The sequence below is a fragment of the Chlamydomonas reinhardtii genome, chromosome 10 (genome assembly GCF_000002595.2).
Source record: "Chlamydomonas reinhardtii strain CC-503 cw92 mt+ chromosome 10, whole genome shotgun sequence".
Taxonomy (NCBI): Eukaryota; Viridiplantae; Chlorophyta; class Chlorophyceae; order Chlamydomonadales; family Chlamydomonadaceae; genus Chlamydomonas; species Chlamydomonas reinhardtii.
This window is the reverse complement of record NC_057013.1, coordinates 118,734-139,053: the sequence shown is the minus strand read 5'-3', so window position 1 is coordinate 139,053 and position 20,320 is coordinate 118,734. Positions and strand designations below refer to the sequence as shown.

The 20,320-nt window shown below is 62.3% G+C and overlaps 5 protein-coding genes across 5 annotated transcripts; 4 read left to right on the top strand and 1 right to left on the bottom strand.

Moving 5' to 3' along the window:
- The first annotated feature begins 98 nt into the window (after positions 1-98).
- Positions 99-2,989, top strand: CHLRE_10g418700v5 (uncharacterized protein). The gene is made up of 6 exons (XM_001702577.2): positions 99-209; positions 330-356; positions 497-536; positions 779-844; positions 1,085-1,301; positions 1,689-2,989. The coding sequence occupies exons 1-6, from the start codon at positions 181-183 to the stop codon at positions 1,901-1,903; spliced, it is 594 nt and encodes a 197-aa protein (XP_001702629.1). The 5' UTR covers positions 99-180; the 3' UTR covers positions 1,904-2,989.
- A 401-nt stretch (positions 2,990-3,390) lies between these two features.
- CHLRE_10g418650v5 (uncharacterized protein) lies at positions 3,391-6,105 on the top strand. The gene is made up of 3 exons (XM_001702578.2): positions 3,391-3,795; positions 3,914-4,022; positions 4,225-6,105. The coding sequence occupies exons 1-3, from the start codon at positions 3,512-3,514 to the stop codon at positions 4,348-4,350; spliced, it is 519 nt and encodes a 172-aa protein (XP_001702630.1). The 5' UTR covers positions 3,391-3,511; the 3' UTR covers positions 4,351-6,105.
- A 733-nt stretch (positions 6,106-6,838) lies between these two features.
- On the top strand, positions 6,839-8,294 carry CHLRE_10g418626v5 (uncharacterized protein). Its single transcript, XM_043066422.1, has 2 exons — positions 6,839-7,588; positions 7,817-8,294. The coding sequence occupies exon 2, from the start codon at positions 7,849-7,851 to the stop codon at positions 8,128-8,130; it is 282 nt and encodes a 93-aa protein (XP_042919819.1). The 5' UTR covers positions 6,839-7,588; positions 7,817-7,848; the 3' UTR covers positions 8,131-8,294.
- Positions 8,295-8,522: 228 nt separating this feature from the next.
- On the bottom strand, positions 8,523-17,638 carry CHLRE_10g418600v5 (uncharacterized protein). The gene is made up of 6 exons (XM_001702744.2): positions 13,503-17,638; positions 13,165-13,365; positions 12,945-12,996; positions 12,646-12,708; positions 11,378-12,406; positions 8,523-11,149 (listed from the first exon to the last, which is right to left on the bottom strand). The coding sequence occupies exons 1-6, from the start codon at positions 17,036-17,038 to the stop codon at positions 10,916-10,918; spliced, it is 5,115 nt and encodes a 1,704-aa protein (XP_001702796.2). The 5' UTR covers positions 17,039-17,638; the 3' UTR covers positions 8,523-10,915.
- A 140-nt stretch (positions 17,639-17,778) lies between these two features.
- Positions 17,779-20,242, top strand: CHLRE_10g418550v5 (uncharacterized protein). The gene is made up of 2 exons (XM_043066421.1): positions 17,779-18,104; positions 18,223-20,242. Exon 2 carries the CDS (start codon positions 18,331-18,333, stop codon positions 18,580-18,582), a length of 252 nt encoding a protein of 83 aa, XP_042919818.1. The 5' UTR covers positions 17,779-18,104; positions 18,223-18,330; the 3' UTR covers positions 18,583-20,242.
- Positions 20,243-20,320: the final 78 nt, after the last annotated feature.

Here is a 20,320-nt window from a genome sequence, read left to right as displayed (position 1 = left end):
GTTGGCAACCTCAACGGGCGGAACGGCATGTTAGCGGTCAAGTCAACCCCGATCATGGGGCGCTCTTTTGCGCGCCATTACGCCAGGAGCAGCCAGATGTTGTGACTGCTCGCTGTAAGGTTTTGTGACTTACCATAATTTTGATGCCAGCATATCACCGGAGAGCTCAAGTCGTTGGAAATGGAAGCACCAAACGGGTTCCTCTCGAAGTAAGGCCATTTCCCAGCGTATACACTCCATCGCAACCTCTGTCTGATAAAATCTCCCAGTGATAATGTTAATTGGAGGCCAACAAGCTCAGCTATGACAGCGTGCCCTTAACCACGCAGGCACCCTGAGAAGGCGGAGCACAACCAGTGAGAACAAGGGGCTGTAAGGGATGGTCGCTGACAGCTCAATTGTAATTGGGTGTCCGGAAGCGGCAGGGGAAAGGCCTGCCACCTCCGATCACAGCGGCACTAACACAGCGGCGGCTTCGGTCCACGCACCCGCACAGGTACTGGTACAGCCACTACACCATACAGAAGATTGTAGAGGTGTGTGCAGAGGTTCGGTGCTAACACGAAGAGCGGCGTACTGGCGGCAAGGGGTGCCCTGCTAGCCTGACGCGCACGCAGCAGCTCTGATTACGACTACCTGCGGCGGCCAGCTGCACCCGGCACCCGCTGCACAGCCGCCAGACTTCCGAAGCCCAACGCACACGCTCTGTGGGCGGTGCTGCACCCTGTGCGCCTTTGCTCTGACTGCCTCCCAAAGTGAAACGCTCGATGTGGCACAGGAGCTGCAGGCATCTGCCGCCAAGGTTGCGTGTCTGTCCACACCCTCCATCTACTTCTCAATACCGGTAAGAGCCGGTATGAGTGCCGTGAAGGCGGGCTGGTCGGGCTGGCCCATGCATGCATCACTCGTCGGGCCAGCAGTCGGCGCCGCTCACGCGCATGAGTGCCCGCAATGGCACATACTGGGTATGCTGGTGCCAGAGTAGTGCGGCCGCGTGCAATGATGTGGGACCAACGTTCAAGCGCAGCCGCAGAAGTTGTCTCATCACCCCACTCCCTTACTCATCCGCTCAATACGCACACAGGCTGGCTCGCCGCTTCGCCAGGCGGCCTGGCTGCTGGACTATGACGACCAGTGGGCAGCCGACCCGCACTTCTTCAAGTACGACTTCAAGCAGCCGGAGGCGCTGCCGGCCCACCTGCGCGGCGCCTTCGACTGCGTGGTGATCGACCCGCCCTTCATCACGAGGGAGGTGTGGGCGCTGTACGCGCAGGCCGCACAGCTGCTGCTGGCGCCGGGGGGTGAGCTGGTGCCCCTGTGCGTGTGTGTGGGCAGAGAATGTTAGCGCCCAAGCCCAAACGAAATGTGTCGGCGGGGGAAAGCGGGTGGAAGTTAGGCAGGCTATAGGACGGAGAGAGGGGCGGCCAGGTAGGACAGCGAGCCACAGCCGCCGGTTGATTTCCTCGGGGGACAGCGTGCAGTGCTTGTGGTTTTACCTGCCCAGTGGCAGGACGTATGCAAGAACGGGGAGCAACATCGCCATGCTATGCACAACTCCTCATAATCATGTTGCAATCCCAGTATGTACCAAGCCTTCTCCTCCTGTCTCACGCCCCAGCACCCGTTTGCTCACCGGCCACCCGATTTACTGCAAGCCCGAACACTCCACCCGGCCTGCCCCCTATCAGGCAAGGTGGTGGGCACCACTGTGGCCGAGAACGGACCCATGTTGGCCGAGCTGCTGCCGCCCGGCCCTGACCCCGCCGGCTTCGGGCTGCCGGCGGTGCAGGCCGCCGCGTTCCGGCCCTCCATCCCGCACCTCATCTATCAGTACAACCTGTTCACCAACTTCAAGCCCGCGGTGCTATGCGAGCCCAACCCGGAGATCCCGCCTGATGACTGAGAGGCCCCTTGGCGCCGTGGGGCCACCCAAGGGGATGCAATGGTTGGGGATACGCAGAACAGTGCATGCGCAGGTTTGGCGCATGTATACCGGCGTCGGGGATGGTGCTAGATCTGAATAATGCTGATGGTTGATGCTCAATTGCTCATACGACGGAAAGTGCACACTTTCCTTCCAGTGGATTAGTGGGCGAACGGGGACATTATGTTGGTTTGTTGGCTTCATGTGTTCGGGGTTGGGATGCTGGGAACACAGGACAAGAAGCGCGTGCGCAAACCCAGACACGCATGCAAGTGGGCTGCTCCAAGAGAGCATTCCCTTGTGAGACGCGCAACCCATTGACGGTGCACCAAAGGCACGCCAGTGTGCTGCAGCTGACGCGGTGTTTTTGGGCTGAGCCCCCCCCCCAAACGATTCATGGGGGCGAAGCCCCCCAGGAACGCCCCTGTCCGTGCGTGCGTGCGTGGGTCGGCACCACACCCAGCCCATTTACCTCTTGCGGGGGAGAACACCTTTCTTGTCCCATGTTTCATTGGCGCTCGGGCCTCATTTGCATGAGCCTGCCCGACTTCCTCCCACATCACAAGAGTCGCTAGCGCACGAAGCAGGCTTCTACAATGCCATGCGCGGGGGCGGCTGAGCGGTGTCTGACAGGAAGTTGAGCATTGAAGCCGGTCAGAGCCACCTCGTTACCCACGAGATGTGCGGGCATTTGCACCGCAGGTGGCTCCCGGTTGGTTGTTTAAGTAGACCGGGTGTGTTGAACAGCAGCCCGTGGGGCGCTGGGTGCGTCCCGGCTGGAGCCGGGATAACGGTGCTGGGGGCCGAGGGCGCGCCCCCACACCGCCAGCACCAGCGGCGGCCGCAAGTGTCAGATAAGGTGGCTGTAGGGACACGCGCGGTAAGACCCCCCGCCCCAGATAGTATTTGCCAATCGAGTTTGGACAAATGGGGCGGATGTGTCATGGTACGCCTCCTTCAGGCTTCAGGCCTTTGCCCTCGAGACCCTGTGCTTTGCTGGTCAGTCCCCCCCGAGTCACCCGGTCCAGCCAGTACCGCAGTACCCAAATGTAAATTTGGACAGGTTGGGATGGGTGCATGAAGCTCAGGCTCCAACTGCCCCAGCGCAACGGTGAAGAGGCGAGGAGGACAGCGAGCTGCGCCCAAAAGGGTGGGGCCCGCCCTTTCGCTGTCCGAGGCTCTTCCAGGCTTTTCAACCGAATGCGAGCACATCGTCATGTTTCCAGCGCAGAAGCGAGTTTACGGGAGTGGTCGACAGAGCCAGATCAATTCCTGACCAGCACCCGGACCAGCACCTCTGCAGTGCCTGATGGACGCATAATGAAGCTGATCTTATTCATCACCACAATGCGATGAGGCCGCTGGAGCGCGGGTCAAAGGACCGGGCAATGGGGGGCGGCTCCATGGGGCGTGCGGCCTGGTATAGCAGAGAGGCAAGCGTACCGTTGTCGTCAGAGCGCGCTATTCAGAGCGCGCGGGCAATTTGGGCATTGACACCTGCACACTCGCAGAGCAATCGCCGTCAGCCCTCGCGCTCTTAGGCCCAAACAGTACAAGCTGCCGACTGCTCTCAGGCGACCCTGAACAATGGGCGAAACCTGCTTCCACATGCCCGCTAGGGTGTTCGGTTTTGAGTCCAGCGCCGCTGAGGCCGCGCAGCCCACACGGCAGGCCACGACGGCATCGCCTAGCGCGCCCTCGCTCCTCAGCCGCCTGCTAAAGGATGGTTCCTCTCAAATGCCCGTTGCTTATATGGACGCTTCGGACGCGTATTCAGACGATTCCGACGACGATATGGAGGAGGGCGACTGTGCGGAGGCTGGCGATGAGGAAACCGAGGAGGATGGCTCCATCCCCATTCCGCCGACCTCGTGAGTAGCACTTCATAGCTTGTAAACGAGGGGCGCAGGCTGGCGCAGGCACTCGCGAGGATGCGGCGGGCCCAGCGCTAAACGCATTTACGCGCTAATTTTACTTCCGCGACCACAGGGAGTCATGGCTGAAGCAGCAGCGCGAGGCGCACGCGCGCTTTGTGTATGCGGTACAAATTGAGGAAATGCGTCAACAGTGTGCCGCCTACTTCAGCCGCATGCAGCGCGTAAGTATTAGACTCGGCTGCTCGTTCGGATCCCAGCCCTCGGGCGCTGATCTAGCTGCCACCCAGTATACTACAGTCGTGGTTGGGAGGTTTTAAGCTGTTAGGGCCGTTCCGAGCCGCCTCCCGGCTGGTTGACGGCTCCGAGAGGTCGAGGAGTCAGCCCATTTGCAACGCGTTCTTTGCCACTTCCCTCACGCCGCAGGTTGGGGCGATGAGCACCGGCAACGACTCCGTTAAAAACGTCAACACCAATGCGACCACCTCGTCTGCGTCCGAGACGAAACCTCAGCAGAACAGCCGCCCGGCCCAGCCGGGGCCCGGCTTTTGAGCTCCCCGGCGCCCGTGTGGCCGTTCTGAGAAGAGAGCCATTGAGTGTGGGTGAGCGGGGCTTCATCTGAGTAGTTCCCCTTCATTGTCGTTTCTGTTGATTGGCCGAGAGATCACTAAGCACGTGGTTCGGTAGTTTTGTTCTGTGTGCGTCGACACGAATTGACGCGGACCCGGGACGCCGTACGATGCAAGCTCGGAGCGGGCGTGGCTCAGCTGCGCCAGCGGCTGAAGTGATTGACGGAGGCATAGACACGTACGTGGGGCCAGTGGTGGCTGTGGCTGGAAGGGGTTGCGGCTTGCGGCACGAGTGCAGAACCCACTCTGTGCTAAGCATGCGCGCGCCCCCCGCCCCGGGCGCCTATGCGGCGCCCTGGTGATGACGCCACCGCCGCCCACCGCCAACGTTGCGCCCACTGCTGCCTGTCCCGGCGCTTGTCCAACAATTGTGGTACCAGCGCTGCGTAGAGGGAGGGCAGTTAGTTCAGGAGGAACGGCGTGACTTGCAGGGTGTTTCTGGTGCTGGGGCTAGGCCTGCAAAGCGAAAGGGACGCACCCAACGACCGCCGGACTGGTGATTTCGTAAGCGGCGCGAACATTAATTGGCTGACAGGCAGGGGGAAATCCGGTGGTAACGGAAGCCCTACTGGGCTTGCGTCGCCTCAGACACCGCAGTCCTGCATACGGCGTGCATCTGCATCCGAGGTTGGGTGACAGGGCGAGGTGCTTCAACTGTCTGGTCTGGTGGAGGAGCCTAGCTACTTTTTACCTCAATTCGGTTAAGGGTATGGTTGAAGTCTGTTGGAGAGCACCGCCGCCTGCTGATGGACACATGCATGGGCTGCATTATGGTTGTGCGACGCTGCGAGCATGGCGGCACACGCACGTGCGCTGCTCAAGGGGCGCCTGTGCGCCGCTGTCAAGCAGATCGACGCTGGCAGGCAGTAGGCATGATGGAGATAGGATGCGAAGAGGCCATGCGGCGGTAATAAATTGCGGCGCCAACCAACACGGTCGGGGAGCTCTGGCGGGGATGATGCATGCAGGCAGGTATGGTAAGGGCCACTGCTGCCCCTTACCCTGTCGACTGTGGGCATGCTGCTGCAAGCATGGTTGACGAATACAGCATTGACAACGTCATCGTGCAAGTTAATCCACGTCGTGGTGTGTTGTGGTGTGCGTGTGTATGTGTACAAGTATGTTATGTGCTGCGTGCCGTATAGAGAGTGACAAAAAGCACTGGTGCAGTAAAGGCTGGGCTCAGCGGCAACGCCCGACGATTGTGTTGTACCACAGCATTTTATTCTAACGTTTTGATACCAGCTGTAGAACTAGGTTAGAGCGGCAAAATACGAGTGGCCAGCGAGCGAGCGAGATGATGGGACGTACAGATGGCAGGGCGCGTGCTGGATGCAGGAGGGCTAGAAATCAGCAGCGCAACTGGAAATAGGCGTGGATTGTATCGGCATTGACGTTGTGATACGACGATGGCTGTTTGTTCGTACAGTGTACTGTGGATTGGGAACGGACAGGCGAACACGCGGTGTGCGTGTGATGGGCCTGTGTGCCCGGCGGTTTGGAGCTCCATAGCCCGACATTACCTGGCGGCTGCACCGTAATGCTGCAGAGCAGAGCAATTGCAGGGAGAGGCAAAGTTGGCCTGAGTAGGCCTGAGGAAGTTGAGCAGGGTAGCCTGAGGGGCGGGTACCCCCAGTCGTCCATACACTGTCCGCGGGGGATGTAACATAATTGAGCACGGAAGTCTCCAATGCAGTTGCTGGCTGGGCGCACGTGCAGACAAGCTCATGTCCTCATTTGAGCTGTCGTTTTGCCAACAGCAGCAGCAGGGTCGGTTGCGAGACCTTCAGGCCCAGTTGGACATCCCGCACCGCCGGTGCTATGACTGCTATCCCAGGTCGGGCACTCAGAGCGGGTAAGGCATTGCAGACCTTTCGGCACAGGACTAGACGGCGATGGCGAGAGCCTTGCATGTTCCCGATCGACTGGACAGGTCCGCGGGCGAGGATGGCTAACTGGCTTTACCGGGTAGTCCTCTGCGTCTGGCAGTTCCGGGGGGGGCGAGGGGGTAGGAAACCCCCCCTGCCCCGAAACACCCCGGGACCCCCCTTGAGGGAATCGCCAAAGTTGGGGGGTCGATCGTCGTCCTGGGTAAACAGGGGATCCAATCTCAAAAGCTGGGGCGGGCTCATCTTTGCAGCGGGCTCATCTTTTCAGTAGGGTTGTTGGGCCGTAATTTTACAGGTATGCGCGCGACAAAATGCACGGTGTTGGGGGGCAATCGCGCCTGCTCAAGGAAGGGGCAAGCAAGGTGGTCGCGCGGCTGTGCGCACGGGGCGCGTGGGCGTTTTTGCAGGGCCGCCGGGTTTCGGGAGCCCAACCTGGCGGATTTCGGGAAGCATCCCACAAGCAGGATTAGGCGCCAAACGCAGCACCATAAGTCTCAAGTATGCACATTATGCCGTAAAAAAGCACAAACAAAGCGTGGGAGGGCCAACTTGCGCGTCCTGGCGTGGACAGGTCGGCAAATGTCCCCACATTCGACGCAAGCGCACTGACGTGGCGGTGCTCTCAAGCGCTGGTGCGCATGAATTCGTGTTTAACAAGGTTGCCGATGCACGCTATTCATACATCAAATGGCAGAGAGTTGAGCGCGGGGTGGGCTGGGTCTGGCTGGGTCGAGGGGATCTCCAAGGATAGAATCACGCCTGTGACCGAAGTCGCAGAACAGGACCGCTGATGGCACAGCGCGATAGCGCTCGTCAAGAGGAGTCGATTGGCACGACTTTGGTATTAGATGGAGGGGTTTAACCCCTCAATAACAAGGTTTTATCCGGGGGGGAGTCGGTCGTCCCCAGAACTTCCTCATCAGACCTTCCCCAGAACTTCCTCATCAGACCACAACTAAAAGTACGTGCGTAATGCTGTTCTGAAGCTCTGCAGTTTCGAGCATGGGGTAAGATCTTGACCCGTGTGCGCACGCCACCAAGCCCGGGCGGTCGTGGGTTTTGTTGTCTCCGCGTGCCTGTCCTGTGCTGTTGTGCGTGCCACCGAGCCTGGGCGGCGACATCTATCGCTGGCGCCGGTCGCCCCGCTGCTCCACACGCCTCGGCCCCAATCCCATAAGTAATATCACCTGCAACTAACGCCTCTACCTGTGCTCCGCTCGTTGTAGCTTGGTTTGGTTTAGTTTGGGCTGGTATTTACAACCCACCCCCCGGGTGAGCCCCGCAGCATCAGGGAGGACTGACTGCGAATCGGTAAACGGACGATGGTCCCACGCCTACCCCCTTACGGGACTGGGGCGACCGCGACGGTACCGCAGTATTCAGGCCCGTCGAGAGCATATTGAGGCCACGCGCGGCGAGAAGTCCGCGGCAGGTGGGGCACGTGTGGAGGGGGGGCGCACAAGAGGCAGCAGCGTTAACATAGGTATGTGTGCCTTGCAGGGTCGTCCAAGAAACCTGTGGCCCAGCTTAGCATGTCAGCTAGGGCGGTGGCGCTCCGGGAGTCGCGGGCGGAGGCGCCTGAGCTGGATGAGGCTGCCGCTGCGGCACGTCGCGCAGCCAAGTATGCCGCCCAGCAGCGGTGCCGGGCGAAGAAGGAGGCGGCGAAGGAGGCGGCAGCCAAGGGCATGGACGGCGCCGACGACGACAGCGACTTCAAGGACTGCGCTATGGCCGGTCCACGGGGCGGTCACGGGGCGGTCACGGGGCGGTCATGCCCAGCAGTGCCCATGCTTCCCACGCCGGGAGGCTGTTAAGTTTGGGCAAGAGCAGGTGCAGGTGCAGGTTTGGGCAGGGGCAGGTGCAGGTTTGGGCGGGGCAGGGGCAGGTTTGGGCGGGCAGGGGTTTGAGGATAACACGGCCAACGTAGCATCCGTGTCCCTGTCGTTGTTCCCTGTGAAACAGGAACCGCGACCTGAACGCTGCGGCAAACATCCGCCTCATCACCGCGTGCGTGGAGGACGGCACGCCATGGCCAGCTGCGTTGAGCAGGCCGCCCAAGCGGGGCGGCAGCAATCATGGCGGTGGCTGGATTAGCGATGGCGGGTGCGTGTGTGCCGTACTGTATGTAGGTGGTGGAGTCCGGAGGGCAGGTTGAGCCTGTCCTCCCAAGCCGTCCGGCCTAGGTCCGTGATGTGAGGAGCTAGATAGGTTGATCCTCTTACACCCTCCTGAATGGTTCGTCTGTACTAGCGCACACTCAACACATTGCTTCGGCGTGTGGGGACACGGCGATGGCGAGAGCCACGGATGGCCCTAATACCGCTGGGGCATGCCGCACACATGGAGGGCACTGTAAGCCCAATTGGAGAGAACAATTCTGTGCCCACTCCCGGGAGTCTCACCGTGTCATGTGCCACTTAAAGAGCAGTAGGCCTATGTGTACACACCCGTCTCCTCCTCACTCTTTTGCATTGGATTCGATGTAGTTGGGTTCGATATAGTTGCGCATTGCTGCCCATCCGTGCTCGCCGGCTGGCTTGCGGCGCGTTGCAGCGCACGGTCCAAACAGCGGTGTGTCCCAGTCCTAGCAACGCTGGAAGGCAGTGAAGCTGACGCCGGCTGGTCCTGAGGGGCGCATCTGTGATGGATTCACACTCGCACTCCCACCCTCGCCAGCGGGCGACCAGGGGCATCTCTTGCACTCGCCGCATCCCACACGAAGCAACAATGTGTTAGGTCTACGCCTAGCACAGGAAACAACCGGAACGGTGTAAGAGAGCTAGCACTGAACAAGCCGCAGGTCTGGCAGCTCCTCACTTCATGACTGGACGGCGGTGGCACTGACCATTTCCCTTCCTCCCGGCCAGATGATGAGACTTGCGCTACTGACTGCCTACTCTCGTGCCGCCTGCAAGCCCACTCCGCCTTCCGCTCTGGTCTACGTACGCATTAGTTCCGCAACACTCGTCAATGATGTACCGTTCACTCCGTGAAGTGACTGCTTCGACTGGCTGAATGCGACCAGTACTATGGTAGCAACCAAGCTACCGCTATACACATACATGCTCGCACACATCCCATTCACACGCTTCCCATCCTTGAAGGCCAACGGCTTTGCACGCCAGCGGCAAGATAGCTGCCGCTGGACCCACCTAGCTCGCCAGTAGACTGTTCACAGGACAGACAGAATACGTGCGGTAGCGAAGCCCACAGGTCTTCAGGAACTGCGCGTGAATCTCGCATGCAGGTCCTAACGCGATTACGCGGCAGATGATCCTTTTGCCCACATAATTAGGCTATGTCCCGGGCACACCCACTCCCCACTGCCCCACTTTGCAGAACACCGCATCAAGGCACAACTGCGCATACGGCCTACAGGAGACGTCAACATGTTGAGGTTAAGCATGGAGGTTGGAGCGGGGGCAATGATTGTGTGGCGGGCAGACAAAGGAGGTTCAAGGTCTACGGTGATGCTGATGGCGAGGCCACACACAATTAGAAGGCCTTCAGACGTGCACACACACATGAACACGCGTGCATCATGGCACGGGACGTAACATCGGCGCACTTCACCCCCACAGTTACGTCGCATCTTCGTCATATTGCCACAAATTATTGAGCATTGCTTCCGAACGCCTGCATTCTCAGCAAACTACCAAATAGAGCCTTGGTCCCCCGGAATCCCTATCCGCCGACCAGCGCCGGTCTGGCTGTGCGGAGCGTTGTCAGCCTAGGGACATACACTGTGCTACCGTGTCACGTCGTGTATTTGATTGACAATGCTATATACTCGTACGCGTGATGGGCAAGAAGCGTACCCAGCCGTACCTAGCGGTGCAAGCTAGCCAAACATAATCCACGGGCCATGAGCCGTTGTAATACACGAACACCCACTCGTGGCGGCCTTTCAGACGTTCCCAGACCGCCTATCTAGCCTGCCTGCACACCTGATGGAGTGATGAATGGGGTAGTGCAAAGGGGCAGCGGTGAAAGATAGTCGCAGTGATGACATAGCGGCACGCAGACAACAGCTGCCGCCTGTTGTCCAGCAGTGCACGTCAGCCGGCACATCCGCCCATCGCGGGCTGCGGACATGCATTTTCAAGATACACACAGCAATCGCGCCTTGCGGCCCTCAACGCAACCTGCACATTTCCATTAATTGTCGCTACGCCAAACGCGGCTGAGAGGTCCGCCACGCGGTGTGCAGTGCTGTTACCGGAGCCGCCGCATGTGCGGCTAGGCACCAGCGCCAGCACCTGCACACAACTACCTACTCCAGCGCCCTCACTACAGTGCCATGTGCCATGTGTTGTGCGTTCGTGTTTCTCTCTGCCTCGCTCATATGTAACATTAACGTGGCGAGTCATGCCTTTGTTAAATTGCCAAATTGGATCTCTCCCTGTAGCAACAGGCCATTTGATCAGATAACGAGGCTGACCAGCATTGCCTCCTCCTGACACAGTGTACCGCATGACCAGCCAAATGCGCCAATGGGCGGCACATGCGCACACACGCCTTGCATACAAAGCGGTGCCCAAATGTAGGCCCAATAGGCCCCCGTGTAAATCACACCATCCGATCTCCTAGCGCACTTTACTAATATGGGAAAAAGCTGTTCATGAGAGCGTCACTCAGCTGCTGCTGAGCCTGCTCAGGCTGCTGCGCCTGCCGAGGTGGCGGCGGCGCGCCTGCCGCTGCCGCCTTGTTGGCTACTGCCGACGTCGCGGGCATCTCAATGTGCAGACCGCTGCTGCCGCTGGAGGAGGAAGAGGCGGGTGCGCTACCTGCGGCGGTGGGGCAGCTCGAAGGCGGCAGATGCTTGGGCACATTCTGCAGTGGATGAGGCGGGGCAGGGGAGAAGGGGCGTTAAGGAGGGCACACGCGCAAGGGAGGAGCATTTTCAACATTCAGACTGGCCCATCTTACGCGCCCGGTTAAGAGAGACTGGGAGCGGAAAACGCGCTTATGCGCTGAAGTATACTGTATCAAGAGCGTGCAATCCATGCATTGCGCGCAACCGAGAGCTAGCGTCATCGCATGAGCCATACGTCGACCTACCAGCTTGCTCGAGGGACACGGTTGCAGTGGGGCCGGAGAGGTGGAGCTGGCGCGGTCAGCAGCAGCAGCAGCGGCGGCAGCAACACCGCCCCTTGCCGCAGCTGCGTCGTTGCCCGCGGCGCCGCCCAATAGTGGCAGCAGCAGCAGCAGCGAGTCATCGTCGCCGCCACCGCAGCCGCCGCCGCCCATGCCAACGCCGCCAGCACCGTCCAGCAGCAGGTGTACGGCAGACTCCTCCAGTGAGGTAGTACGGAACTCGCCGTACAGCCTGCCATACACGTCTTCGTCAGCCATTTGGCCGAACGGGTACTGCCCGTGCCCAACCTGCTGCTGGTGCTGGCCCGGTGTGGTGAAGCCAGGGAAGTCGCATGCAGGGTAGTGCCGCTGATGCAAGCCGCTGCTGTCGCCACCGGGGTACCCGTGCTGCTGGGGCGGCGGCAAGGTCACCACAGGCCGCAGCCCACTGCCCTGACCGCCGCCGTCAATGCGCAGCGGCGGCGGGCCTACGGGCAAGGGTGCAGCTACGGGCTGCAGCGCACCCTCGGCGGCGGGCGCGTGCAGGGACTGCAGCGGCGGCTGCAGTGAACCAGGAGCGGCGGGTCCGGGGCTGCCGAGACCGAGGCTGAGGCCCGCCCAGCGGTTGCCGCCACCCTGCTCGCTGGGATGCGGGCAGGATGACTCGGTAGCGCCTGTGCCGACCGCCTCCTCCGCCTGGCTGCCGCCGTAGCTACTCCGTTGCCGCACAATGGGCACACGGCGCCGCCGCTGCCTCCGCTCCTCCGCCTGCTCGTCATCGCCCTCCTCCTCGCGCTCCTCCGTGCCCTCATCCTCTTCCTCGGAGCCCACGTCCTGCTCCTCCCCGTCCGCCCCCTCCAGCTCCTCCAGCATCTCCTCCTCCACCTCACTGTCCAGGTCGCTGTCGCTGTCGCCGCCCCGATCAGCGCTGCGGCCGCGACCGGAGCGCCGCCGCGGCTGCCCGCTGCCGCCGCTATCTCCGACCTCGTTGCTGCGCGGCTTGCGCGGCTTGCCCTGTGCGCACGGGGATGCATAGCGTGTTATAACCGTCAGCGCAAATGCTCGAGTGGTGCAAGCGGACAATAGGATTTTGTACAGTGGGGGCGGCCGGTTTGGAACCCCAAGCGAATCAGGTTCACGGGGAGCCGACAGCACAGGGAGCGGCCGAGCAGCAGCTATGTGCAGCGGTGGGCGGCTGGGTGCTGTACACGGGCTGACGCCAGGGGCGCGAGTCCCCTAACCTCCTGCCTCACCGTGAGCACGGGTAGGCCGTGTGACGCCAGCCACTTGCCCAGCGCCAGGTTCTGCGGCATCACCTGCATGCAGGGGCAGGAGGACGAGGCAGGGGAAGGTTGGCAAGGGCAGGTGGGGGAGGTTAGGCTCAATGAAGCTTACTGCAAGGCCGGGCGGTTAGGAGTGGTGGTGTGGTGGGTGCGAAGTGAGCAAAGAGCCGTGGCCAACGGGCTAGGCCGCAAGCCGCAAGGTCCTTCGCGCAGGCACGTCAGGTTGCAGGGCTGCCGGTACCGGTGCGGGTGCCAGTGGGGGTGCTCACCTTGATGCTGACGTGCCATTTGGCGGTGGCGGTGCCGCCGAGGCGCTCAAAGCTGGACAATAGCAGGTGACATACCGGGCGGGTTTATCAGTCAATGCAACAAATTACTAACGATCGCCTGCGATGCCGGCAGTTCGCGCATAATGAGGGACCAAGGACAGGGGCGCCAAACGCAAAGTGACCTTACCACCCCCAAACCTCAACGTCAGGCCGCACTCACTGGCCACGGGTGATCATGCGGCCGTCGTGCTCGATGCACTCCTTGTTTCTCAGGTAGGGCCCCGGGTGAAAGGTGCCGTACACCTCGCGGTATGGCACCAGTCCATCCTCGCCGGCGGCGAGCCCGCTGGAGGAGCGGCGGCGGCGGGGCGGCGGCGGCGCGGCAGGCTGGTGTGAGCCATCGGAGCCGCCGGAGGCAAACCTGGCGGGTCAGCGATGGAGTCAGTGCAAGCGCGACAGGGTGTGACCGGATGCCAACTGGTTTGCAGAATGCTGGCTGCTACAACAACAACAGCATTGCATTACACGCGTCATATTTGACAATTACCGCCTACTGACTTGTTTTTGTTGTTGTTGCGGGTGCGTCGCTTGGACGTGACGCGCACCAGCACTGGTGCAGGCAGCGCACTAGCACGGCAGCCGCCGCCTCCACCACCGCGACTGGCAGTGCGGCCGGCTGATCCTTTGGTAGCGCCGCCCGCCGCCGCATCCTTTGGCTGCTGCCCCTGCGCCGCTGCATCCGCCGCGCCGGCCTCCTCCTGCTTCTTCACCTTGGCAGCCTTGCGGGCCGATGCCGCGGCCGCGCCCTGCTCGGAGGGGCCCTTCAACCGCTTCGACGGCGACGGCTGCAGCTCCGGGTTCGGCTGTGGTGCGGCCGGCGGCGTTACCAGCTGGACTGGCGGGACCGGCAGCGCAGGATCCACTGCGGCAGCCGCGGCTGCCGCCTCCTGCTGCGCCAGGCGCAACTTGATGTCCTCGAAGGTCTGCGGCGGGCTGTTCGAGAAGCGGAAGGGCGACGCCGCCTCCTCCGGGGCAGCCGTCGTTACCGCCATGCCTGTCGCGGCCGGCATGGCCGACTGCAGCAGCGGCGGCAGCGCGTGTAGGTTTAAGCCCGAGCTGCTGTAGGCGCGGAACGGAACGGCGCAGTCACTGTAGCCTGCACCGGTAGCAGCACTGGCGCCAGCGCTGTAGGTCTCGTTTAAGATGCGGTCAGAGCGCGGCGCCGGCAGCCCGGAAACGTGCGCATAGCCGCAGCCGGCGCCAGGCTGGGGCGCGGCTGCTGCCGCTGCTCCGGCGGACTGCTGCGGAGCGCTGCCGGGCGCCTGGGGCTCTGAGGGCGTGCCGCTCGCGCTGCTCCTGAAGCAGGGCGAGGCGTGTAGGCCGCTGTAGGAGCTCATCCGCCGTGACAGCCCCGCCGCGTCGCCAGCCCCGCCGCCCTGAATCTCCATGGCCAAGGGCCCAGTAGCGCAACCCGGGGCACCGGCAGGCAGGCCGTGTTGGGAGGCCATGGTGGCGCTGTTGTGGCTATTACCGCCGGCGCCGGCTGTAAAGCCAGCGGAAGCGGGCGCGGCGGAGCCAGACGAGAATGCGCTGGGCAGCGGTTGGTGCGAGTGCTGCACCTGTAGGCCTAGCTGCGGCTGCGTGGGGCCTTGAGGGCCGGCACCCGCTGTTGCTGCGACGGCGGGTGGGGGAGAGCCGCACCACGAGGCAGCGCGCATGTGGCTGCCGTGGCTGCTGCTGCTGTAGGTTTCGCCGGATGGTTGCGGTGGAGGCAGCGAGGACAGATCCCAACCGCCACCTGACGCTCGAGGCGGTGGCGTCACTGCAGGATGCTGCTGCTGCTGCGCCGGCGGCTGGTGGTACTGGCCGCCGGCGCCCCCGCCGGCGCTGCTGTAGGGCGGTGATGTGGAGGCGCCAGCGGCAGGGAGCGGACCCAGCGAGCCGAAAGACGAGTGGCGGCGGAAGATGCCTGCGCCAGCATGGGCGGCTGCGGCGGATACGCAGGCAGGCCAGGTCACCTCATTGACACATAGCTCCCGCGGCAGAGGCACCGGCGCCGTCGCCCCGACCCCCATGCCCCCGCCCTCGCCAGGAGGGACCTGCGGTGGCGCCACCGCACTTGGGGCGGCGACGACCGGCCCCGAGGCGTATGAGGCTGGGCTGGCACTGGCAGCCATGCCGCCGTCCCACACGCCGCCCCCTCCACCGCCACTGCCGCGGCGAGCACCACTGCTCATGGCCAGCGCGGCCGCGGCGCCGGCCGGCCCAGCCACCGCCGCACCACCCTCACCGCCACTGCCGCCGCTTCCGATGCCCCAGCTGCTAGTGCTGACACCGCGACCCTCGTCCCCACTGGCCAGCTGGGGCTGGTGCAAGTGTGCGGGGTAGGGGCGGGGCATGTCGGGGCGAGCGGCAGCTGGCGGCGGCCACGGGTAGCTGAGGCGTTGTGGCTGGAAGCCGCCGGCGGTACGAAGCGGCCCCCCGCACCCAAGGTGCTGCCGCTGCGAGGACTGCTGGTGCAGGTGCTCCTGCTGCTGCTGGGCGCCGTGGAGCCCTGGGTGTTGCTGGTGTAGCGGCAAGCCTGCGGCTGCGCTATCTTGGGCTTGCCCCAGCCCCAGCCCCTGACCCTGACCCCGCTCCTGCAGCGACGGCTGGGCACCGCTGCCCGCACTCCAAGCGGCCTGCTGCTGCTGCGGGTGCTGACCCGCCGCCCAGCTGCGGAAGGTTCCGCCCGCAGCCGGTGTGAAACGACCGCCGCCACCAGCGCCCACAGCGGCACCGCTGTTACTGGCACCACCCACGCCACCCAGACTGCCAGCGCCTCCACTGCCGTTGCCGCCCCGAGACTGCTGCTCCTCCGCAGGTCCGCGCCCTGCATCAGGGGAGGGCTGTTGCTGCTGTTGCTGTTGCTGCTGTTGCTGATGCTGATGGTGGTGGTGGTACTGGTGGGCCATGAGCCTGGCGTGCGGGTGTCCGTACGCCGAGTGACCGTAGGGGTGGTGGTGCCAGGCGCTGCGCGTGTGCGGGTGCTGGCCTTGCAGGTGGTGGTATGGCGACGACAGGTGCCCTGCCGGGAAGGGCCGCCCCGCTGTGGCTGCAGCCACTCCACCTCGCACGTAGCCGTGGTGGTGTGGGTAGGGGTAGCCCCCGGGCCCCCACAGCGGCCCACCCCGCCCGTATGGATACGGCGGCGGCACGTGCGGGAAGGGGTAGGGCGGATGGGCCGAGCCAGGCGCGGCCGCTGCGCCCTGCCCGGCCGCTGCCTCAGAACCCGGCGCCAGCGCCAGCTGCTGCCCCGGCGCCGGGCCACCTGCGGCTGTGAAATGGCCGGCATCAGGGACGTGGGCGGACCCGGACCCGGATCCATTCCAGTGCATGCCGCTGCAGCCCACTGGTTCGAGGGCACCCATCGCCCCCTGCTGGTGCTGGTGCTGACCCGGCAGCAGCTGGCCATGGTGTTGCGGCAGCGCCTGTTGCCATGGGTGGTCACGGTGCTCCAAGGATGACGAGGAGGATTGCGAATGCCGTTGCTGCTGCAAGCCCGCGTGTGGCTGAGGTGGCACCTGACAGGGTGACAAGGTCGCGGCTGGCGCAGGCAGCAGCCGGCCACCTGAGCCCTGTGCCGCCGCTCCTGCGCCACCCCCGCCCGCAGATATCTCCGGCTGGCTGCCGACTGCGGCGCCCGCCGGGACATGACAGCCCCACGCATCCTGGCCCGACGGCGAGAGTGGCGGTGCTGGCGCGGGCCCTGATGTGGCGGCAGTGCATAGTGCGGCCTCCGCTTTACCGCCCACGTGGTGGCGACCAACGTCTTGTACCGGCAGCTGGTGGTTCTGATCTTGTTGGCGGCCTGGCGGGTTAGCGCCCTCCAGCGCGGTCAGCTGCGCGTCAGCCGTCTGATTGTCACCGGCGCTGGGGGCCGCGGCCTCTGCGGACTGTGAACTCGGCGCGCAAATCCAGTGCGCCGAGACGGGGCTCTGGTTTGCGCCTTCGCGCTGGGAGTTAGCGTTGCAAGATGCTCCTTTAGTGACACTTCTAAGCCGTCCATCACTCGCGAACACAAAAACGCCACCAGTGGCACCGATTGTTGTCATCTGTTTTGCTTGACGCGGAGTACTGGAATTCCTGGACCTCCTGATTTTTCAGCCGTTCGTGCCAAAGTAAAGCAGACGCTGCCTTATAGCACGTTTATGCGGTCAGCCGTCCATGAAGCCTGCCTCCTAACTGTGCCCGACGACAACAAGCTGGTGACAAGCAGTATGCAGTCCACCAAGTGTCGATGGTCTTCTTCAGCCTCCAGAAAGCGACTTGCCAGCTGGTGCTCCAGCTGCCGTCCTTCTGCCGGCTCTCTGAACTCTAGGGCGCGCAGGGCGTCAGGTAGGCGCCGAGTAAGTCCCAGTCACTAGTTGTGTGCAGCGTTTATGAACTCGCACAAATGAGAATGCAATTTTGAGTGTCTAGCAGTGTCGGTCAACTGGGACGGACTTTCTGCCTGGGCCAAACCTGCCTTGGGACGACGGTTGGCGGAGACTAGCGCTCTGTGACCGCTTGTAGTCTCAGCAATGTGGCAGCTACGTATTGGTCGCCCAAAGCATAAAATCGTAGCTCTAGCCAGGCAGCCAGGGCCAAAAAGCTAAAAGTTCTGGTCGGTCGGGCTGTGGTTTCGTAGACGTGCAGCCCTATGATAGAGGATCAGCTAGGTAGAATAGATGTAGTTTGGGAGTTGTTTGTTTGGTGTTGCCGGCGACTTACGATGACCTCTCAGGTTACTTTGGTATGATCGATTGCCGATCGGGTACACAGAAATTCCCTGTAGGTAGCTTACAATACCCAAGGTGTCATTCTACAAATACCGCATGGACGAAAAGGCTCCCGCGACCGGAATCGCGTTCAGCCCTTAACTGACACAAACAGGCCGAGCGCAGGACTCGAGTTTGCAATAAGATTCACGACTGAGCGCTCGAGTGAGGAATGGATGCAGCATGAACACGTGCATTGGTTTATAGCTATCGGTAGCTATCGCCAGCTTACCTCGCGTCCGCAGAATCTAGGTCTAGGGTTTTCCGCCCCAATGGCCAGCGAGCGAGGCCAGCAAATGCCAGCGCCACGTTTCGGCCGCAACGAACCCCCCTCCCCGTTTTTACGTTGCGGCTCAGCGTGGTAAGCAGCATCTGACACACACGTATCAGCTGGTTTGTCCACGTTGTGCGCGCAAGGGCTGGTCACGGATGGCAAGGGATGGCACGAACGTGTCCATTGAAATGGTGCAAAAATTCAGGAACCCCCAACTAAAGCTGGCGTAGTCCAAGCCAGCCCACCATGCATCTACAAGGTCGCCGATGATATGATTTTGCCCATCCAATTAGCATAGCGCATGGGGCAGTAGATGCCACAGTGGCGGCCAGGGGGGGGAGGCGGCCAGGGCCTGGCGGGGCGCAAAGGCCTGCGGCAGACCAACCCGCGCTTCTTCACAGGCCGCTTCTTCCACTGTGGGCAGTGGAGCCACATCGCGAGGGCGGTCGAGGTGCGCGACGGGGGAAAGGTTGACGCGCGGTGCGGCGCCTGCAAGAACAAGAGCAGCATCAGCATTAAGAAGTGGGGCCTGGTGGAGGTCGTTGACCTGTGCGACAGCGACTGAGCGGGAGCGGATTCACAGGTTTGACGACTCTTGACAACGGTGCGGTGCGGTGCGGTGCGGTGCGGTGCGGTGCGGTGCGGTGCGGTGCGGTGCGGTGCGGTGCGGTGCGGTGCGGTGCAGTGCGGTGTGGTGTGGTGCGGTGCGGGTTGCTGGGCTTCAGACGAGAGAGTATGTGGAAAGCAGCGCGGACTTCGGTGGCGGCGTTGGAAAGCGGCGACGCAAACCGCGGGGATGGCAAGGTTGTCGCGTTGATGTGCAGCGAAGGGACGGCACCAGCAGGCACGGTGAGCAGGTTTTGTGCACCCAGATGACTCATGTCCTGGATACGGCAAGCGTACTGGTTAGGAGAAGCACCAGCTTTGGCAGCCGGCGGAGCTGACTTGCCAGACCGATTACTACGGCATGGGTGCGCCGGCAACCACATGAGCCACGTCTTCGGTGCCCCTACGGAGGTGGCAGTGTAGTGGCGAAGGCGCCAACAGTGGGCGCAGCCATGCAGGGGCCGATGTGCTCAACCTTTGGCACATGCCCCGCCATCATCGCCCTAAAATCAGTAACTTATGAATGCGGATGTTACAGAGGGGACAGTCCCAGCACCTGAAGACTTATGAACCCCGAACTCAATCCAACCCACCCCCATACACGCCCTCAGCGAGGCCAGCGGTGACAGCGCTTGGCACATCAGGACACAGGTTCTGCATGTTCCTCGCCATTGCTACAGTAACACTGCAATTCAATTGGATCTAGCTGACATTACATACACAGAGATTCTTGAGCACACGGCACGCCGGCTATATTACGCCAGCGCCTAAGCGCGTTTTCCCTCCCAGTCTCCCTTGACCGGACCCAGGGGTGACTGGACACATGCGATGGGCCAGCCGTGTGAATGTTGGACACGCTCTTCCTTTGCGTGATGCGCACGTCGACCCCTGGAACGGCCAGGCGCAGAGGACTGCCTGTAAAGTCACCCTCGCCAGCGGACCTGTCCAGCCGATCGGGAACATTCGAGGCTCTCGCCATCGCCGTCTTCACAATCGAGGCAACAATATGTTTGGTCTATGTCTAGTGTGCGTGGCGTATTCCCAGGCCTGTAACGTTCTCACCTGAGGAACAACGGCAAGGTGCAGGAGGGGGGCCAAGGCGTAAGTGCGCGGCTGGTCGAACGCTGGGTTTCCGGTGCCGATACGTTCGAAATGCCTGACGTGCAATTCTCTCGCTTCGGGTGCACGACCTGGTGATAGCAAGGAGGTGGTCTTGGGCTGGGGCCGTGCTGTTGTCCAATCACAGGCGCTAGCGGCTGCGCCAGCAAGCAGGTCAGGGGCTCAAACCAGGTGCTGTAGACCGAGGTGCGCTACCCATCAGCATTTCAACGAGCGTGTGCGGCATCTTTGGCGGAGCTAGCATCGGCGCCCTGCGTTCGAGGGAGGGGTTCACTGCAAAGGGGAATGTGCGGGAGGCGTGCCTCACTTCCGCGGCCTCCCCTTTTAGCGAATTGCTTGCTAGTGAACCGTATGACAAGAAAGAACGCGGCCAGCGGCGTCCTGCGGCGTTGACGTCAGTGGCACGGCGGGACAGTTGTGGCACGCGTGGGCGTGCCTTGGCCTCACCGTGTGCGCAGTCCCCGAAGAAACATGCCAATTGAATGTAAGCAAGAGTGGTTCTAGCACTGCAGCATCGCACATGAAAAACTGGGCGGGTGTCATGCAATGGCATTTGTTTGACAGCCATGGTAAGCCTT